Genomic DNA, 16,120 nt, shown 5'->3' on the forward strand with positions numbered 1-16,120 from the left:
TTTGATTTAGTGCACTGAGCCATTTGGGGTCCATACAGGGTGCCTACACATAATGGAATGAAGTATTTTATCACTGTAGTAGATAATTACTCCAGATTTACTTGGCTATTTCTTGTAGCATCTAAGTCTAATATCATAGTTGTGCTAAGGCATTTTTTACTCAAGTGAAAAATCTTTTCTCTACATGTGTCAAAAGTGTTCAGAACTGATAATGGAAGTGAATTTTTTAGCACAGAGTTTCAATCTATGTTGTTCAATCTTGGAATCTATCACTAAAGCACATGTGTGTATACACCTCAGCAAAATGGTGTGGTTGAAAATAAACACATAAGTATCTTAGACATGGTAAGATCTCTAAGGTTTCAAGCTTCTGTTTCTTTAAAGTTTTGGGGACAATATGTTACCACTGTTGTTTATATTCTTAACAGACTTCCTTCTAAACTCATTTCTTACAAATCTCTTTTTGAACTATTATATCAACATCCTCACTCCTTATCTCATATCAAAACCTTTGGTTGCTTATGTTATGCTATTTGTCCAAAATTACAAGACAAGTTCTCACCTAGAACCATACATGTTGTCCTTATAGACTATTCCATCTCTCAAAAAGGTTACATTCTTTATGATCTACATTCCAAGTCTTTCTTTGTTCATAGGGATGTTGTCTTTAAAGAGGAAAAACTCCCTTTCACTGACTTACAAACATCCTCCAATCTTATTTTTCCAATCTTAGCATTAGTAACCCCTGATCTTATTCACTTTTCTTCACCTGCTTGTGACCCTCCTTTTAGGTATGAGCTACTTCCTCCTTGTACTTCTCATGTTTAACTCTCTAGTCCTGCTGATAGTCCCTCTCCCACTGCAGTAGTACCCATATCATCCACTTCATTACCATCCTCTCCTCCTATTTCTTCTAGGAGGTCTTCTAGACCATCTAAACCACCTCTATGGCTCAAAGACTTTGTCACTCAGCCTAAAAGTCACTCTTGCTCATTCTCTCTGTCTGATCACCTCTCTTACAGTTATATTTCTCCTTCACATAGCATCTGTCTCAATGCATATTCTGTTATCTCAGAACCTTTCTCTTACAAGGAAGCTGCACTTGATCCACAATGGATCCAGGCCATCACGCTTTCAATGGTGATGAAAGAGGGGAAAATGCTTGGACGACAGCCACTCGCCCAACCTAACTGGAGATTGATTCTTTGGTGGACAATAAGACCTGGAGTTTGATGGATTTACCACCTGATAAGAAATCTATTGGCTGCAAATGGATATATAAAGTCAAACACAAGTCTACTGGAGAGGTAGAGAGGTTCAAGGCCAAGCTGGTTGCTAAGGGATATAGACAACAAGAGGGGCTAGATTATGCTGAAACATTTAGTCCTGTGGCTAAGATGGTGACTGTGAGGTCAGTGGTTTCTCTTTTTGCATTAAAGGGATAGGTGATACATCAGATGGATGTCCACAATGCTTTCCTAAATGGTGATTTGTTAAAAGAAGTGTACATGATCATTCCTACTGGGTTTGCTAAACAGGGAAAGAGTACTAAAGTTTGCAAACTTCACAAGTCTTTATATGGCCTCAAACAAACACCTAGGTAGTGGAATTTTAAGTTGACAGAGTCTTTGATTTAGCTGGGATTTAATCAAAGTCACTATGATTATTTACTCTTTACAAGACATGATAAGGATGATATAATCATTGTGTTGATTTATGTTGATGATCTTTTGATAACTGGCAGTAACTAATCTATTATCAGTGATACAAGAAAGGATTTACAAAAACAGTTCAAGATAAAGGATCTAGGGGAGCTCAAATTATTCTTAGGGATTGAATGTGCTAGATCTAGTAAAAGAATTCACATGTCTCAAAGAAAGTATGTTATTGAGTTGATAGTTGAATATGGCGTAAGGGGAACTAATCATGCAGGCACTTCACTTGAACAAAATCAAAAGTTAACATCTGTGAAGTATGATGAGTGCATTAAAGGTGAAAGGTACATGAAGATCACATACTACAGAATCCTAGCAAATATCAAAGACTAGTAGGAAGATTCCTATACTTGACCATGACTAGGCCTGATCTAGCCTTCTTAGTTCAGGTTCTAAGTCAATATATGCACTTCCCTAATGACTCATATGGAAGCAGCATTAAGAGTGGTTAGATACATAGAAGAAGCTCCTGAACTTGGACTATTGATGCCAGTAGAAGATACTAATAAGCTCCTTGCCTATTGTGACTCAGATTGGAGTACTTGCTTGGAGACAAAAAGGTTTAGTCACTAGGTACTTTGTTAATCTTGGTGGTGCCTTGATCTCCTAGAAATCAAAAAAGCAAGAAACTGTGTCCAAAAGCTCAGCTAAAGTTGAGTTCAAAAGTATGGCTAAATGTGCAGAGATCACATGGTTAGTAGGACTATTTGAAGAACTTGGTGTACACATTGAACTGCCTATAACTATGGTGTGTGATTGCAAGGCAGCATTCCAGATTGCTGCCAATTTCATATTCCATGAGAGAACTAAACACATAGACATTGATTGTCACTTCGTAAAAGAAAAAATCAATCAAGAACTACTGAAAACAGAATTCACACACACTAAGGACCAGTTGGCTGACTTGATCACAAAGAGCCTGGGTAAGGCTCAACATCAACTACTGTTAAGTGAACTTAGAGTTATGAATTTATTCAAACCATGAGTTTGAGGGGGAGTGTTAACCATAGTAGAGAGTTAACAAGCTATCATGGTTAGATAAGTTTGTTAGAAGTTGGTTACAGTTAGTTAGGAGTAGAAACTAACTCATTTGTATTCTATAAATAGCACTTACGTGCACATGTAAGTCATGTTGTATCATTCTGAAAAGTGGTCAATGTAGCTACATTTTCGTCTCCTCCTTTCTTCTCTGAATACTTCTCTCTTCCTTCCTCATTTCATAGAAATACAAAGCTCCATTAATGGAATTATCAGCATGTCCAAATCCAATACTAATAGTCAGATCGATTCACTTTCAACTATGAAGAAATTGTTAACCCGATATTAATAAAACGAAATACAATAGAAAAAGAAATTACACATTACGAAGAGATTAAAAACTAGATGTTGATAACTCATGATCTTTTGAAACTGGGCTTTGATACCATGTTTAAACAGAGATCGATTACTAGGAGAAGAGAGCTTAGAGTAGAAGCTGATATTAGGGATGATATCTTTTCCATTCAACTAAAATAATGAGAAGAGAATCCATACTCATATTTATACTAATTCTACAGCTAATCAATTAACATCACCCACTCTTTTAACTAAACTGTGTAACTAATAAATTAAATTTAACTTTTAGCTGGCAGATGCACTTTCAACACAAACGACGATACCCCACTATAATAATCTAGTTAAATAGCGGAACAAGATTATCACATATAAACTTGACTTTTATTTTTGTAGAGCCTGAAAAATCATATACATATTAATGAAATTTGATACCTGAAATTAGACAACTATCATATTAAGATGTTAATCTTGAAAGGACAACTAGCTAAACACTCTCATCTCTTAAGAAGGAAAATTAATAAAGAACAACATATCATTTTGGAGCAATTTGTGCGTTCGGGTTGTCCACAGCACCTATTTAAGCTGTAAATATTTGATATAAAGACGCATTAGTAGACAACGGATACAGACACTAATCTCCTTTTTTTCCTAAAGAGGAAACCTTCTTTTAGTATTAAGCCATGCTGCTCACTTGCTAGGCTCTTCTTCTTCTCGATCTATTTGAAATCTACTAGAGACAAATTATCAATTTCTAATATAGACGAACCAAACATCTCTACAAAAAACCTAAAAAGTTAATGAGCACTATATAATGCACAATCCGGGGTAAGATACAATTAACATTCAACCATAATTAAGCGATACCTTTGTATTAAAGAGAAACATGGTATGTACTAATTAATGATGGAAAGAATTGTCAATTGTATGATATTGCAATACAGAAACTTATTATTAGCTCCGTTGAGAATGGCATGGACCTCAATTCTATACAAAATTACAAGAAATATCAGAAGTCATGCTACAAATATACAGCCTAGACACATCATTACATCTTGAGCCATTCAAAACACATTATATGTATATATATATATATATATGCCAGTAGTCATTCCTCCAGACTAACTAAGAAATCTAAGAAGCAAAAAGTTGTTAAGTGGTATTACTTGTATACATGCGCTACTAGAGATTGTCTCAACTCTCAAAGCTTCTTGAAAGTAGATCTGCATCTTAACCTGAAAAATAAACCAAACGAAAAGGAAATATTAATTCTGCACTTCACTTTTCAAAAAACATTAGTACAATCTAAATAATAATAAAAGATATAAAATAGAAAATATAGCTTTAGGCGTCCCATAACTTTATCATTCCCTGCTATATAAGAGAAATAACAAGTACAAGATATTAGCAAAACATATTTGAAAGCAGTAACTCAATATAGGATACTGGAATTGTGTTAAGGAGGCCAGAGGAACAGCAAGAGTTCCCTCAATGAGAAGCTTTTAGGGATTGGACCTAAACGAAACCAAGTTGATCTACAAGGTCTTCTAATTCCTCACCCCATTCAGGAGTTTTTGCAACAAGATCTTCAACTTCCGCGTCTAGTTCAGGTTGTTCAACAATCAGTACTTCCTCTGCTCGATCCCCAGATATAAGATCTTCACTGAGCAACTCGTCCCAAATATTCTCAGGCACTGGTTCCATATCTGTTCCATTTGCTGTCGCAACAGAAGCCGACCTGACATTGCTGCTTGATTCATTGTCCATTGCAGCAGAGAATAACATTTCAATACTTGCAAGCTCAGCTTCACGCTCTTGGTTTGAGTAATTCATAGGCTGATTATTTCCTCTGGCTATGTCTTGAAGGTTCTCGGTACTAGGGGTCATTGTCAGTCTCCTCTTTTGTCCAACTTCAATACGTTGTTTATCTTTTCTCTGAACATGTTTGTCCAAGTACTGCTGGAGAAAAGTTGGATTACTGAATATCTTTGCAAGGAAACTCATCATCTGCTCTTGTTTCCTCTCCGTGCTTTCAATTTTTTCTCCCATAGCAATGATCTGATTTCTCGTACTCTGCTGTTGCTGCCTAAGTTTAACTATTTCATTCATCAAAAGGTTTTTATCTCGCTTTAATCTTTCAAGCTCCTCCTCCAACCCATAATAACCTATTTCAATGCAAGCGCCAGATCCTTGTTGATTCATGCTTTGCCCAACATTCCTCCTCCTCTTTATGGTCTTCAAAAGATGCTTCTGTCCTCCCAAAAAACCTTCATTTGCAAATTCCCATCTGTCAGGATCCACCTTCCTAAAACCCTGCATTTCCATCAAGTCAGAATCAAGAAAACTCATAGTCCATTGCAGAAAATACAACAAGGTATGCTTATAAACCAACACTGGAACAGAAGAAACACAACCTAGCTTGCTTCTTTCTTCGAGTATTCATCGTACAACCATCAAAACACAAGCAGTAGAACTCATCAGAATCACCAACCATCTGCGCATAGACTAGCTGAACTTCTGCCTAAGCTAATAGAGAGCAAAATATATATCCAAGTCATTCAAAGCACGATAATATTTGCACGTAGCACAACCACATTCCCAACAAATTAATAAGAAGGAAGCATAACATTTTTGTTGAATTTAAACTTTGGAAATGAATTTATGTCGGGCCCTAAATCAAATTGGAAAATTCAATCAACAAAATTGATCACCACCAAGTCATATAATGCACAATAAAATGCCTAAATTGAGCTATTTAGAAACCCGAACTAATAAAAAAATCAAGCTGATACAGAGAAAATATTCGAATACCAAAATTAGATAGGGGAAAAGAAACTTACATATGTGTTAAGCTGACGAATAAAACTGGAGAAATTACTGTGCTTGAAAAACCTAGGCAGCAATGTGGTGGAGAATTTATGAGAATCCCAAACAATAAAGCTATTCTTTGCTCTGCTCCAAGAAATCACTGAATCAGTTGAAGAGTCTTCCACCATTTCATAAGTTTTGCATAGAAATGGTGGAGGACCAACGTCGTGCAGCCCTTCCATAGGCAGCACGGCAGTCGAAATGCCCTCTTCTTCGACCTTCACTTTCACTACTTCTTCCATTATCTTTTTGAACTTGTTCAGTGGCTAATTACAATTAAGATGGATAAACAAATGGGTTTCGAGTGATGTGGGTTTTGATGGGAGTTAAGGAGTGAGTTTGAGTGATATAATAATGGGAGGTGCACTAGAAAGTTCTAGAGAAAAACAGATGGAAGAAAGAGGAGACGTGTTCTAGAAAATATCCTTATATTAGATATTTGGAAGGAATAGTTAGATTTTGGAAGTTTCTAACATTTGGGCATACAGTGTATAAAAAAAGAAAAAATATTAGGAATCAACGCAGCATTGATGGAACGGGAGATCACACATTCAGCGAAGAAATAAAGTGATCAGGTATTGAACTCGTTTATTTCACTTTCTTCCTAACTCTAAGAGCAATTTCTTTTTTTTAAAATTGTTGAAGAAACTATTAATTCTAACTATAAAAGTTTTTGATCAAAAACATCTTTAAACTATAAAACATCCTTTAAATATTTGAAAATTAACAATTTTCATCCTTCAAAAATTAAGGAATCTTATAAAAACATGTGCAATTCATGTGAACAAAAAGTTTTTCTGCATAATTCATTACCTGCTATAAAATGTTTCTGAAAAAAATATATTAAAAATCGTGGACACCATTTATTGCTAAAACAAAAAATGTTAGGAAGATGTGAGGATACATGATCTGCTCTTCTTCTCTTTTCCAACGGAAAGAAGCTGGAGCTTAATTATCTTCACCATTTTTAAAGTCAAATTGTAGTTAGATCAATAATTTTTCAGTGCAATATGATATTAAGGTGATCAAAATTCTAATTATGTCTCGCATTCGAGTTTTTAATCAAAATTTTAATTATATTTCACATTCGAGTTTCATTCTCCATTACTAGAAGTGGAAGTCTCCTACAAACACCGCTTAAGCAGATTCAGTTGAGAAAAACATATTTCAACTAGTAATTTTTTAATATTAAATCACATAAGAAATAAATGAAAAAAACCGTAAATTAAACTCAATCACCCAAAAAGTTCACGATAATATTTTTGGCGTATTCTAGAATAATAAATAAAAATGGGTGACTTGATTTTTGTAGAATCTGTTACTTTTCTGAAAAATTCTACCAGAAGGATGAGAATTGTTAAATTTTAAATACTTAGAGGATGTTTTCTGATAAGAATAATATTTTAAGGATGTAATCTAAGCTTGAAATATAGTGTAAGGATGATTTTGGCCAAAAACTTCCAACTATAACAATCTAAATACACATTTTATTTTATCATAATCAATAAAATTTCCTATTATTTAAAAAGACCAAAATTCTTTTTCGGATACATCAACCCCCTTTCGCTAATACATTTTTATTTCCCTCTCAGATACATTTTCCCCCTTTATGTGTTGCATGTCCTATTCTCTCTCTGATATGTCCCTTCCCTGTGGGATACATCCCTTCCTTGTGTATCCGGATGTCTACTGATGCATGCAGAAGTCTTGTGATGTATTAAAAATTCATAAATTTTAAGAGATTTTTGTAATCTAGAAAATGATATGAAAATAATATAATTATATCTTAACAATATGGATTTATGTAAATTACACTAAAAATAATATTGATACTATTAAAAAATCATTTTTTTAATGTTTGAATTTTAACTTTTCATGTAATTTTTTTAAGACCATAAATTAAAGGATATTTTATTTAATATATTTTAAATTTAAAATCATAAAAAAAAAAATTCTTTCTTAATCTATACGCTAAGTCAAAACACGATAAATAAATTGAAACGAAGAAAGTAATATAATATTTGATTGCAAATTTGAGTTTGACGTAATCTCGGTGTGTGTGAGGGGGTGGGGGTGGGTGGGTGGGTGGGTGTATGCATGGGTGGGTGGGTGGGTGGGTGGGTGTGCGCGCGCGTGTGCGTGTACATGTGATACCTAGTCTTGGGTGGTTTAGTATCTATTTCCCACTTATCCTTGTTTATAGTGACACCAAGTCTTGGGTGGTTTAGAATCTATTTCTCGCTTATCCTTATTTATATCGTATTAGACTTTACTCTTTCACCTTTATTTCTATTTATTGACTTGTTTAGACTCTTAGGCTGACTTGATTTTAGTGGGTTAGGCAAGTGCCATTACAACTGATTTTGGGTTGTGACAAATTGGTATCAGAGCCCTAGGTTCATACGTCTCACATTTGTACAATCCCGGTCTAGTAGATCCTTGAGCATCAGTGCAAAAATGTATGTTGCTTATCTTCGAAGGGTTATGAAGACTACTAGGAAATCCTCTTTTTACTTCTTTCAATTCTGTCGTGCATGTGTTTTTGTCTAAGTGCTGAGTTATCACATGTGTTTTTCGGCAGATGGATAGTACTAGAGCATCAACTTCTATTGGACGAGGAGAGGAAACCCTTAAATTGCTATTGAGAACCTAGCTCGGGTAGAGTTAGAGGCAAAGATAAAGGTCGATGTAGGGGTTAGGGCCGAGGAGCGGTACCAACTAGGGATCATGATAGGGGTATTTTACCCGAGCCTGCGACAAAGGCCAGAGGAGAGAAGGTTCCTCCTAAGTATACAACAACGCCATTACTACAGGATACTCTACTGAGGGTTTTGGGCGTGCTCAAGACTATGGAATAGACTGACAACCCAACAAGAACATGGGTACATCACAAACCCGAGTGAGAGTCGAGGTTTCAGGCAAATAGTAGGCTCCTGAGGCCCGGAGATAGGTGGGACAGCCACTGGTAGTCCCTATAGTTGAGATTCCTCCAACACCAGCAGTTGAGGGTCAGAGTGAACCAGTAGCTGCATTGACTAAGGATAAGCATTGCATGTATGAGAAGTTTAGGAAGATGGACACACCTGAGTTTTAGGGTGGGAAGGCCGAGGACATATATAAGTTTTTGGCTACTTGCAGAGAGTTGCTGGACAAAGTTAGGTTGGCAGAGTCCCATGGTGTTCGTTATGTTACTCTTCAGCTTCATGGACCAGTTAGAGAGTGGTGGAGGACACATTCTGGGTCTCTACCAGCTGGGTCTCATCTAGTGCCTTGGAAGACGTTCATTAGTGACTTTTATGATCATTTTGTCCATTAGAGTGTGAGGGAGGAGAGTCACAAGTTGTTTGAGAGACTGAGGCAGGATGGGATGTTCATTTTTGAGCATGAGGTTCGCTTTTGTCAGATAGTTAGACATGCCACTGCTAGCATCCCCGATGAGAGTGAGAGGGTTCACCATTTCGTGAGAGGTTTAACTTATTCTATCAAGCAGTCTGTATTCTGGGTATCTAGAGATGGAGCTTCCTTTCAGTGTATGGTTAGTGTTGCCAAGGAGGCATAGTTGATGGAGAGATAGAAGTTTGGGGACTCCAAGAGGGTCCATTCATCTGGTCAGTACTCTGGTGCCTCATCTGGAGGTAGAGTTATTGCACGTGGTAGTGGTTCTTTCTAGTGCTGCGGGGTTCATGCATCCTTACTGGCATCTGAGGGCGGGCAGGGTTATTGTGGTTTGTACAATTCGGATCAGAGTTTGTTCGGTTCATAATAGAGGCCTGAAGGCCGAGGTGGTTATAATATCCCTCCTATTTATTTGCAACAGCCATACGCTCTGAAATCGTGTTTTGGGTATGGATCCCTGGACCATTTGGTCCGACAGTGGCCCATGCAGATTTATTTTAGGCCAGACCATTCTTACATAACAACACTAGTTAGGGTTCGGCACCACTAGCTAGAGGTTCAGCCCCAAAGACTCGGGGTAGTGGTAGGGGTCAATCTAATAGAGGTGGTTGTACTGGAGGTAGGGGAGCGGGTGATGCCCTAGAACAGCAGGGTTGTAGAGGAGTTGTCCATAAAGGTGGCAGATGAGGAGGTCATTGCTATGGTTTTCCAGGTAGACCCCAAGTTGAGGCCTCTGATGTAGTTATCACATGTATTATTTCGGTCTACCATCACCCCATATTTGTGTTATTTGATCCCGGCTCCACTGATTCGTATGTTTCTACATATTTCTCTTCTGAGTTTGACTTGTAATATAATTGTATGCCTATGCCCGTTCATGTTTCTATCATAGTAGAGGAGCCTTAGTAGTAGATCGGGTGTACCGATCCTATCTTGTATCCTTGGCGGGTTATGAGACGTGGGTGGTATGATTATCCTTGACAAGATAGACTTTGATGTTATTTTGGGTATGAACTGATTATCTCTGTATCATTCTATTCTTGACTGTTATGCCAAAAATATGACCTTAGATATGCCTGGTAGGGTGAGGATAAAGTGGAAAGGTTCGAGTGGTTCTTATCATCACAAGGTTATTTCGCACATTCAGGCCTAAAAATTAATTGATAGGGGTTGTTTGGCTTATTTAGCATTTATTTGAGATACCTTTGTTGAGCCACCTTCTATGGAGTCTATTCCTATTGTTCGAGAGTTCATAGATGTATTTCCACCAATTTTCCAAGGGTTCCACCTGATAGGGATATTGAGTTTGCTATTTACCTTGATCCAGAAACCAAGCCCATTTCTATTTCTCCTTATCATATGGGTCCAACTGAGTTGAAGGAGCTAAAGGAGCAGCTTCAGGATTTGTTAAGCAAATGGTTTTTTGCCCTAGTGTTTTACCTTGGGGTGTCCCGGTCTTATTTATGAAGAAGAAGGATGGGTCCATGATGATGTGTATCGACTATAGACAGTTGAACAATGTGATTGTCAAGAACAAGTACCCTCTTCCCCGCATCGATGATTTAATTGATCAGCTCTAGGGAGAAGCCTTATTCTCTAAGATTGATTTGAGATCGGGGTATCATCATTTGAGGATCTGGTCTTCAGATATTCCTAAGATCGCCTTTCAGACCAGATATGGCCACTATAAGTTTCTTGTTATGTCTTTTGGGCTGATTAACTCCCCAACAACATTTATAGAGATGATTAATGAGGTTTTTCGTCCGTATCTGAATTCATTTGTGATTGTCTTTATTGATGATTTCTTGGTCTACTCCAAGACTAAGGTAGATCATGTGCATCATTTGAGGATTTTGCTCTAGAGGCTTAGGGAGAGAAGAAGCTTTATGCCAAGTTCTCTAAGTGTGAGTTTTGGTTGAGTTCAGTGGCATTCTTAGGGCATGTGGTGTCCATGGAGGGCATTAGAGTCATCTAGCTAAGATTAAGTCATTTCGATAATGGACTAGACCCACCCAAACTATAGAGATTCACAGTTTTGTGGGCTTGGCTAGATATTATTACCATTTCGTGCAGGGTTTCTCTACAATAGCAGCTCCATTGACTAGGCTCACTCAGAAAAATATGGCATTTCATTGGTCAGATGAGTGTGAGGAGAACTTCCAAAAACTCAAGGTATTATTGACTACCGTGCTTGTATTGACCTTACCTAAGAAGGGTGTTGATTTCACCATGTATTGTGATGCATCAGGGGTGGGTTTAGGTAGAATATTGATGTAAAAGGGGAAGGTGATTGCCTTTGCTTCGAGGTAGTTGAAGAGGCATGAAAGAATTATCCCTCCCATGACTAGAGTTGGCAGTGGTTATCTTTGTTTTAAAGTTATGGAGGCATTATTTGTATGGAGTACATTGTAAGATATTCACCGATCACCGGAGTCTACAATATATCTTCAACCAGTGTGACTTGAATTTGAGGCAAATAAGGTGGATTGCGCTTCTGAAGGATTATGACTTGACTATTCTATATCACTCCGAAAAGGCCAATGTGGTGGCCGATGTATTGAGTAGGAAAACTTTTAGCATGGGAAGTCTTGCAGCTATTCAAGCCGAGGAGCGACCCTTGGCTAGAGATGTTCAGAGATTGGCCAATGGGCTGGTGAGATTACAACTTTCTGTTAAAGGCCAAGTGCTTGCTTTTATAAAGGCCCGCTCTTTTTTGATAGATCAGATCTATGAGAGATAGTTTGAGGATGAGAAACTGTACCTAAGGTGATGAGAGGTGAAGCTAAGTAAGCGGTATTTGATTCTGATGGTGTTTAGAGGATTGGGGGTCGTATTTATGTGCCCAAGGTGGGTGATTTGATCAGATTGATACATGAGGAGGACCATTGCATTCGATATTCTATTCACACTTGGGCATCAAAGATGTATCATGACTTGAGTCAACATTATTGCTGGTGTGGTATGAAGAAAGACATCATCGAGTTTGTGTCCAAGTGTTTGACATGCCAGCAGGATAAGTGTGAGACCTAGAGGCCCAGGGGTGAGATTTAGAGGATGACCATTTCTACTTGAAAGTGGGAGAAGATCATTATGGATTTTGTGGTAGGTTTGCCCACTACCGTGGGAGGATTTGATTCTATTTGGGTTTTGGTTGATCGATTGACCAAATATGCTCATTTCATTCTACTTAAGGTTAAGTTCATAATAGAGAGGTTGTCTTAGATCTATATTAGTCAGATTGTTAGACTTTATGGAGTTCTAGTTTCCATTATATCTAATTGGGGTTCATTATTCACATCTTACTTTTGGAATGCCCTACAACATGTGTTGGGTACTCGATTGGATTTAAGTACCACATTCCATCCTCACATGGATGGAAAATCTGAGAGGACTATTCAGGTGCCTGAGGATATGCTATGGGTATGTGTAGTTTATTTTAGTGCTCGGTGGGATCCATACTTGCCTTTGGTGGAGTTCGCTTACAAAAACAATTATCATTCCAACATCCAGATGGCTTCTTTTGAGACATTGTATGGACGGAGATATAGGTCGCCCATTGGATCATTTAATTCTGTGGTAGTGGATAGCCTAGACAGTGATTTGCTTAGAGATGCAATAGAGCAGGTTCGGTTGATTCAGGGTAGGTTGTTGATAGCTCAGAGTCTCCAAAAGAGTTATGCTGATAGGCAGGTTCGACCTTTGGTGTTCATGGTTGGTAACCAGGTATAGTTGAGGATCTCATCCTTGAAGGGTGTTATGAGTTTTGGGAAGAAGGGAAAGCTCAGCCCTAGGTATATTGGTTCTTTTGAGATCCTACATCGAGTGGGAGAAGTGGCCTACAGACTTGCCTTTCCACCTAGTCAATCTGCTGTACATCTAGTATTCTATGTTTCTATGCTGCAACGTTATATCTCGGATGAGTCTCAGGTAATTTCCCTTGATTCTGTGGAGATGAGCCCAGTTTTGAACTATGAGGAAGAACCAGTGGCTATTCTATATAGACATGTTAGGAAGTTGAGGACTAAGGAGATAACTTTGATGAAGGTTTTGTGGTTGCATCGGCTTATGAGAGAGGCTACTGGGGAGATAGAATTAGACATGCGGGCCCATTGCCCTCATCTTTTTAAGACTCCAGGTATGTCCCTTGCCTTATGTTCGAGGATGAATATGATTTTTAGTAGTTCATAATGTAATGACCCTAAAGGTCATTTTCAATATATTCAAAAAAATTACCATTTTACCCCTTCCGTTAGTATCCCAAGTCACTTTTGGTTGGGTCTGAAAGTTGGTTTTTGGTAATCTTGTGAAAAGTTCAGGTTTTGCTAAAGAAATGAGTTTTAAAGGCTTAAGTTGTCAAATTTTGAGTTTCTGTGTCATTTGGAGTTTCGATTCTCAAAATGAAATTCATTGAATCCATCAGTTTAGAAATATGGAAATTGGTCTAGGAGAGTTGCTGGAATTAGATTTAGAGTTGAAATGTGGATTTTAGGTCTAAAGTTGGAAATTGAGTTAAAGTTTGATCTAAATTTGACTTTGATCAACACTTAGGGTTCAAGTGCTCAGATTATATTTTTAATGGTTCTAATGATTTCGAGGGGTGATTCTAACTCTAGAAAAGATTTCATAGTAATGTTTAGAGGTTCTGAGGATATTTTGGGTAATTCAAGTGCCGAAACTACTTTAGTTGAGACGTATCGGATTTATGTCAAGGATACCTAAAATTCCAATTCTGACAATTCCATTGAGTCTGGAATATCGAATTTAGTAGGGTTGCATAATTTTGTTTGTGTTCACGGGGTTCCAAACGAATCCCGAGGGTCCATTTCAAGAATTAGGCCTTATGGTGAATTGTTGATGCTGGTGCAGGTGGAACCCTTCATGTTCGCAGTGCTAGATCCCGCGGTCACAATGAGGTGACCCTTGCAATGTTATCACGATCGCGATGGGTCCTTCCACGATCATGATGCTTCGTCTGACCTTGTGTCATGACCCAATTTCTTAGGTCATGATGACATCTACCATAACCCCCTGATAGGTAAGCCAAACCTGTAACCCTAAACTACAAGTAATTGGTACAAGGAAGAAATACTAAATAGAACTAAGAGATCGAACAAATATTGAAATGAGGAGAAACTAGATAAATATATACAAAATACAAAGAACTGAATCCCTCCCAGAACCTCGAAGTCATCAGTACAGAGCTGCTACCAAAATAAAATGAGTACAAGTCCCAAAAGTGGACCAAAAATGTATATACAACACTGGCTAGTCTCAAAAGTACAATAAGATGGGCCATCCAAGTTGAAGGAGACAAAAATGATCTCAAAACGGCAAGTGCTCACCCTAATCTTCAAAACTGGCTAGAACAGGCTCGATTTATCCACGATGGTAGCTGATGCTTAGTCCTGCATCACAAAAGTAGATGCAAAGTGTAGTATGAGTACCAGATATAAGGTACCAGTAGGTATGATAGGCCAACTGAGCAGGAAAGGTAAAAACAATATGAAAAAGAGGAATAAGCCTAAACAAGAGTCATAATAAACATCTAAGGTAAGGAAGGATATTTATAAGAACAGGAAGACACAAACTAGGAAGACTATAGGTAACTACACCCAACTGGACACAATACCAGCCAAGACACTCGTTCATTAGTTTAAAGAAAACCCGAATGAATCCCCATAAGCCCGCCAAGCACACAGAATAGCTATGACTATAAAGACTAGGAACTAAGAATCTGCGATACCAAGAACTGAAGAACCATATTATTCTCGAATCACGAATCTCAAAGAATCGATTATCCATGAATGCTCTATAGGCTGAGGCTAGGAGTGGAACCCAGATGCTCACCTGAATTCTTAATATGGTAAAGGCCAGGACTGGGACCTGGATGTTTGTCATAATCCATCAGTACGGTTGAGGCCGGGACTGAGAACCAAATGCTAGTCATACTAACAAGCCCGTAGAGGCCAGGATTGGGACCGGAATGCTCTCTGATGGAATTTTTGAATGGAGGCCGGGATTAGGACCCGGATGCTCACAAATGGAATTTCAAAATAGAGACCAGGAATGGGACCTAAATGCTCACAGATGATTTAATCGATGGTGTCGAATATTCTCCTTTTCAATTGGATGTTAATAATTACTGAAGATCTCCTCCATAATGAATTAATTGGTATATCACCAAGGCTTCAATCGGAAATAAAACAAGTCGATCACAAAGTCTAGTATCACCGACGCATCTCAAAAGTCGAAATCATAGGGAATTATGGATAAGGCTGTTCAAAAGAGAAAGGTTACCACTTTGCTAAGGCCCAACTAATAGAGACTAGCTTATTACGCCATTCTACAAAGATCTAAGCCCACCGGAGAGACGTCAGGGCATCTAAAGCAAGTTTCACAACCTCTACTAAGGCCAACATGTTTCACAATACCAAGTATAAAAAATCGACGCCACTTGAAGTACTAATATTTAACAAAAGAGATCATATGCTTTCAACTACCCGAAGTACTCGATAAAAGCCTAAAACATGATTTCTAGCACCTAAGGTATATAGATAAGCTACCCAACCCAGAATTCCATCTATCTCAATATGCTTTCACACATTCCAGCTCAATTTAAAGAAATAAAAGTCATAGCCTACCTATAGGCTGAATATGTGTGCTCTAAATCATTTTGTCAGAGCTTTTTCTTTTCGTACGGCCTCAAAATACAACATGATGTCAAAAATAGAATCATAATATCAATACAGTAATTATGACACTAAGATTATCGAATTCAGATACAAGCCAATTTCGGTGTCAAAATCGAG

The 16,120-nt window shown here is 37.8% G+C and overlaps 2 protein-coding genes across 7 annotated transcripts; one reads left to right on the forward strand and one right to left on the reverse strand.

Moving 5' to 3' along the window:
* Positions 1-2,994: 2,994 nt before the first annotated feature.
* Positions 2,995-6,375, reverse strand: LOC129889227 (heat shock factor protein HSF30). 6 transcript variants are annotated; one of them, XR_008766853.1, is made up of 4 exons: positions 5,888-6,375; positions 4,607-5,360; positions 4,214-4,282; positions 2,995-3,013 (listed from the first exon to the last, which is right to left on the reverse strand). XR_008766853.1 is itself a non-coding variant. In XM_055964437.1 (3 exons), the coding sequence occupies exons 1-3, from the start codon at positions 6,155-6,157 to the stop codon at positions 4,278-4,280; spliced, it is 1,029 nt and encodes a 342-aa protein (XP_055820412.1). In that variant the 5' UTR covers positions 6,158-6,375; the 3' UTR covers positions 3,971-4,277. The 6 variants fall into 6 exon arrangements, 2 of the variants coding, with proteins under 2 accessions (XP_055820412.1, XP_055820411.1); XR_008766852.1 differs by lacking the exon at positions 2,995-3,013 and adding an exon at positions 3,318-3,777; XR_008766851.1 differs by having other exon boundaries at positions 4,214-5,360.
* A 6,305-nt stretch (positions 6,376-12,680) lies between these two features.
* On the forward strand, positions 12,681-14,275 carry LOC129890611 (uncharacterized). Its single transcript, XM_055966131.1, has 3 exons — positions 12,681-13,034; positions 13,239-13,446; positions 14,178-14,275. Exons 1-3 carry the CDS (start codon positions 12,681-12,683, stop codon positions 14,273-14,275), a joined length of 660 nt encoding a protein of 219 aa, XP_055822106.1.
* The last annotated feature ends 1,845 nt before the right edge of the window (positions 14,276-16,120 follow it).

The sequence above is a fragment of the Solanum dulcamara genome, chromosome 5 (genome assembly GCF_947179165.1).
Source record: "Solanum dulcamara chromosome 5, daSolDulc1.2, whole genome shotgun sequence".
NCBI classification, from domain to species: Eukaryota; Viridiplantae; Streptophyta; class Magnoliopsida; order Solanales; family Solanaceae; genus Solanum; species Solanum dulcamara.

Excerpts from the sequence above, each read along its gene's own strand:
- LOC129890611 (XM_055966131.1), top strand. The coding sequence starts at position 12,681 with ATGGATGGAAAATCTGAGAGGACTATTCAGGTGCCTGAGGATATGCTA. Across the intron at positions 13,035-13,238 it reads TGTTCATGGTTGGTAACCAG|GTAATTTCCCTTGATTCTGT; the intron begins GTATAGTTGAGG and ends GATGAGTCTCAG. Across the intron at positions 13,447-14,177 it reads TCATCTTTTTAAGACTCCAG|GTGGAACCCTTCATGTTCGC; the intron begins GTATGTCCCTTG and ends ATGCTGGTGCAG.
- LOC129889227 (XM_055964436.1), bottom strand. The coding sequence starts at position 6,157 with ATGGAAGAAGTAGTGAAAGTGAAGGTCGAAGAAGAGGGCATTTCGACT. Across the intron at positions 5,361-5,887 it reads TTCGTCAGCTTAACACATAT|GGTTTTAGGAAGGTGGATCC; the intron begins GTAAGTTTCTTT and ends ATGGAAATGCAG.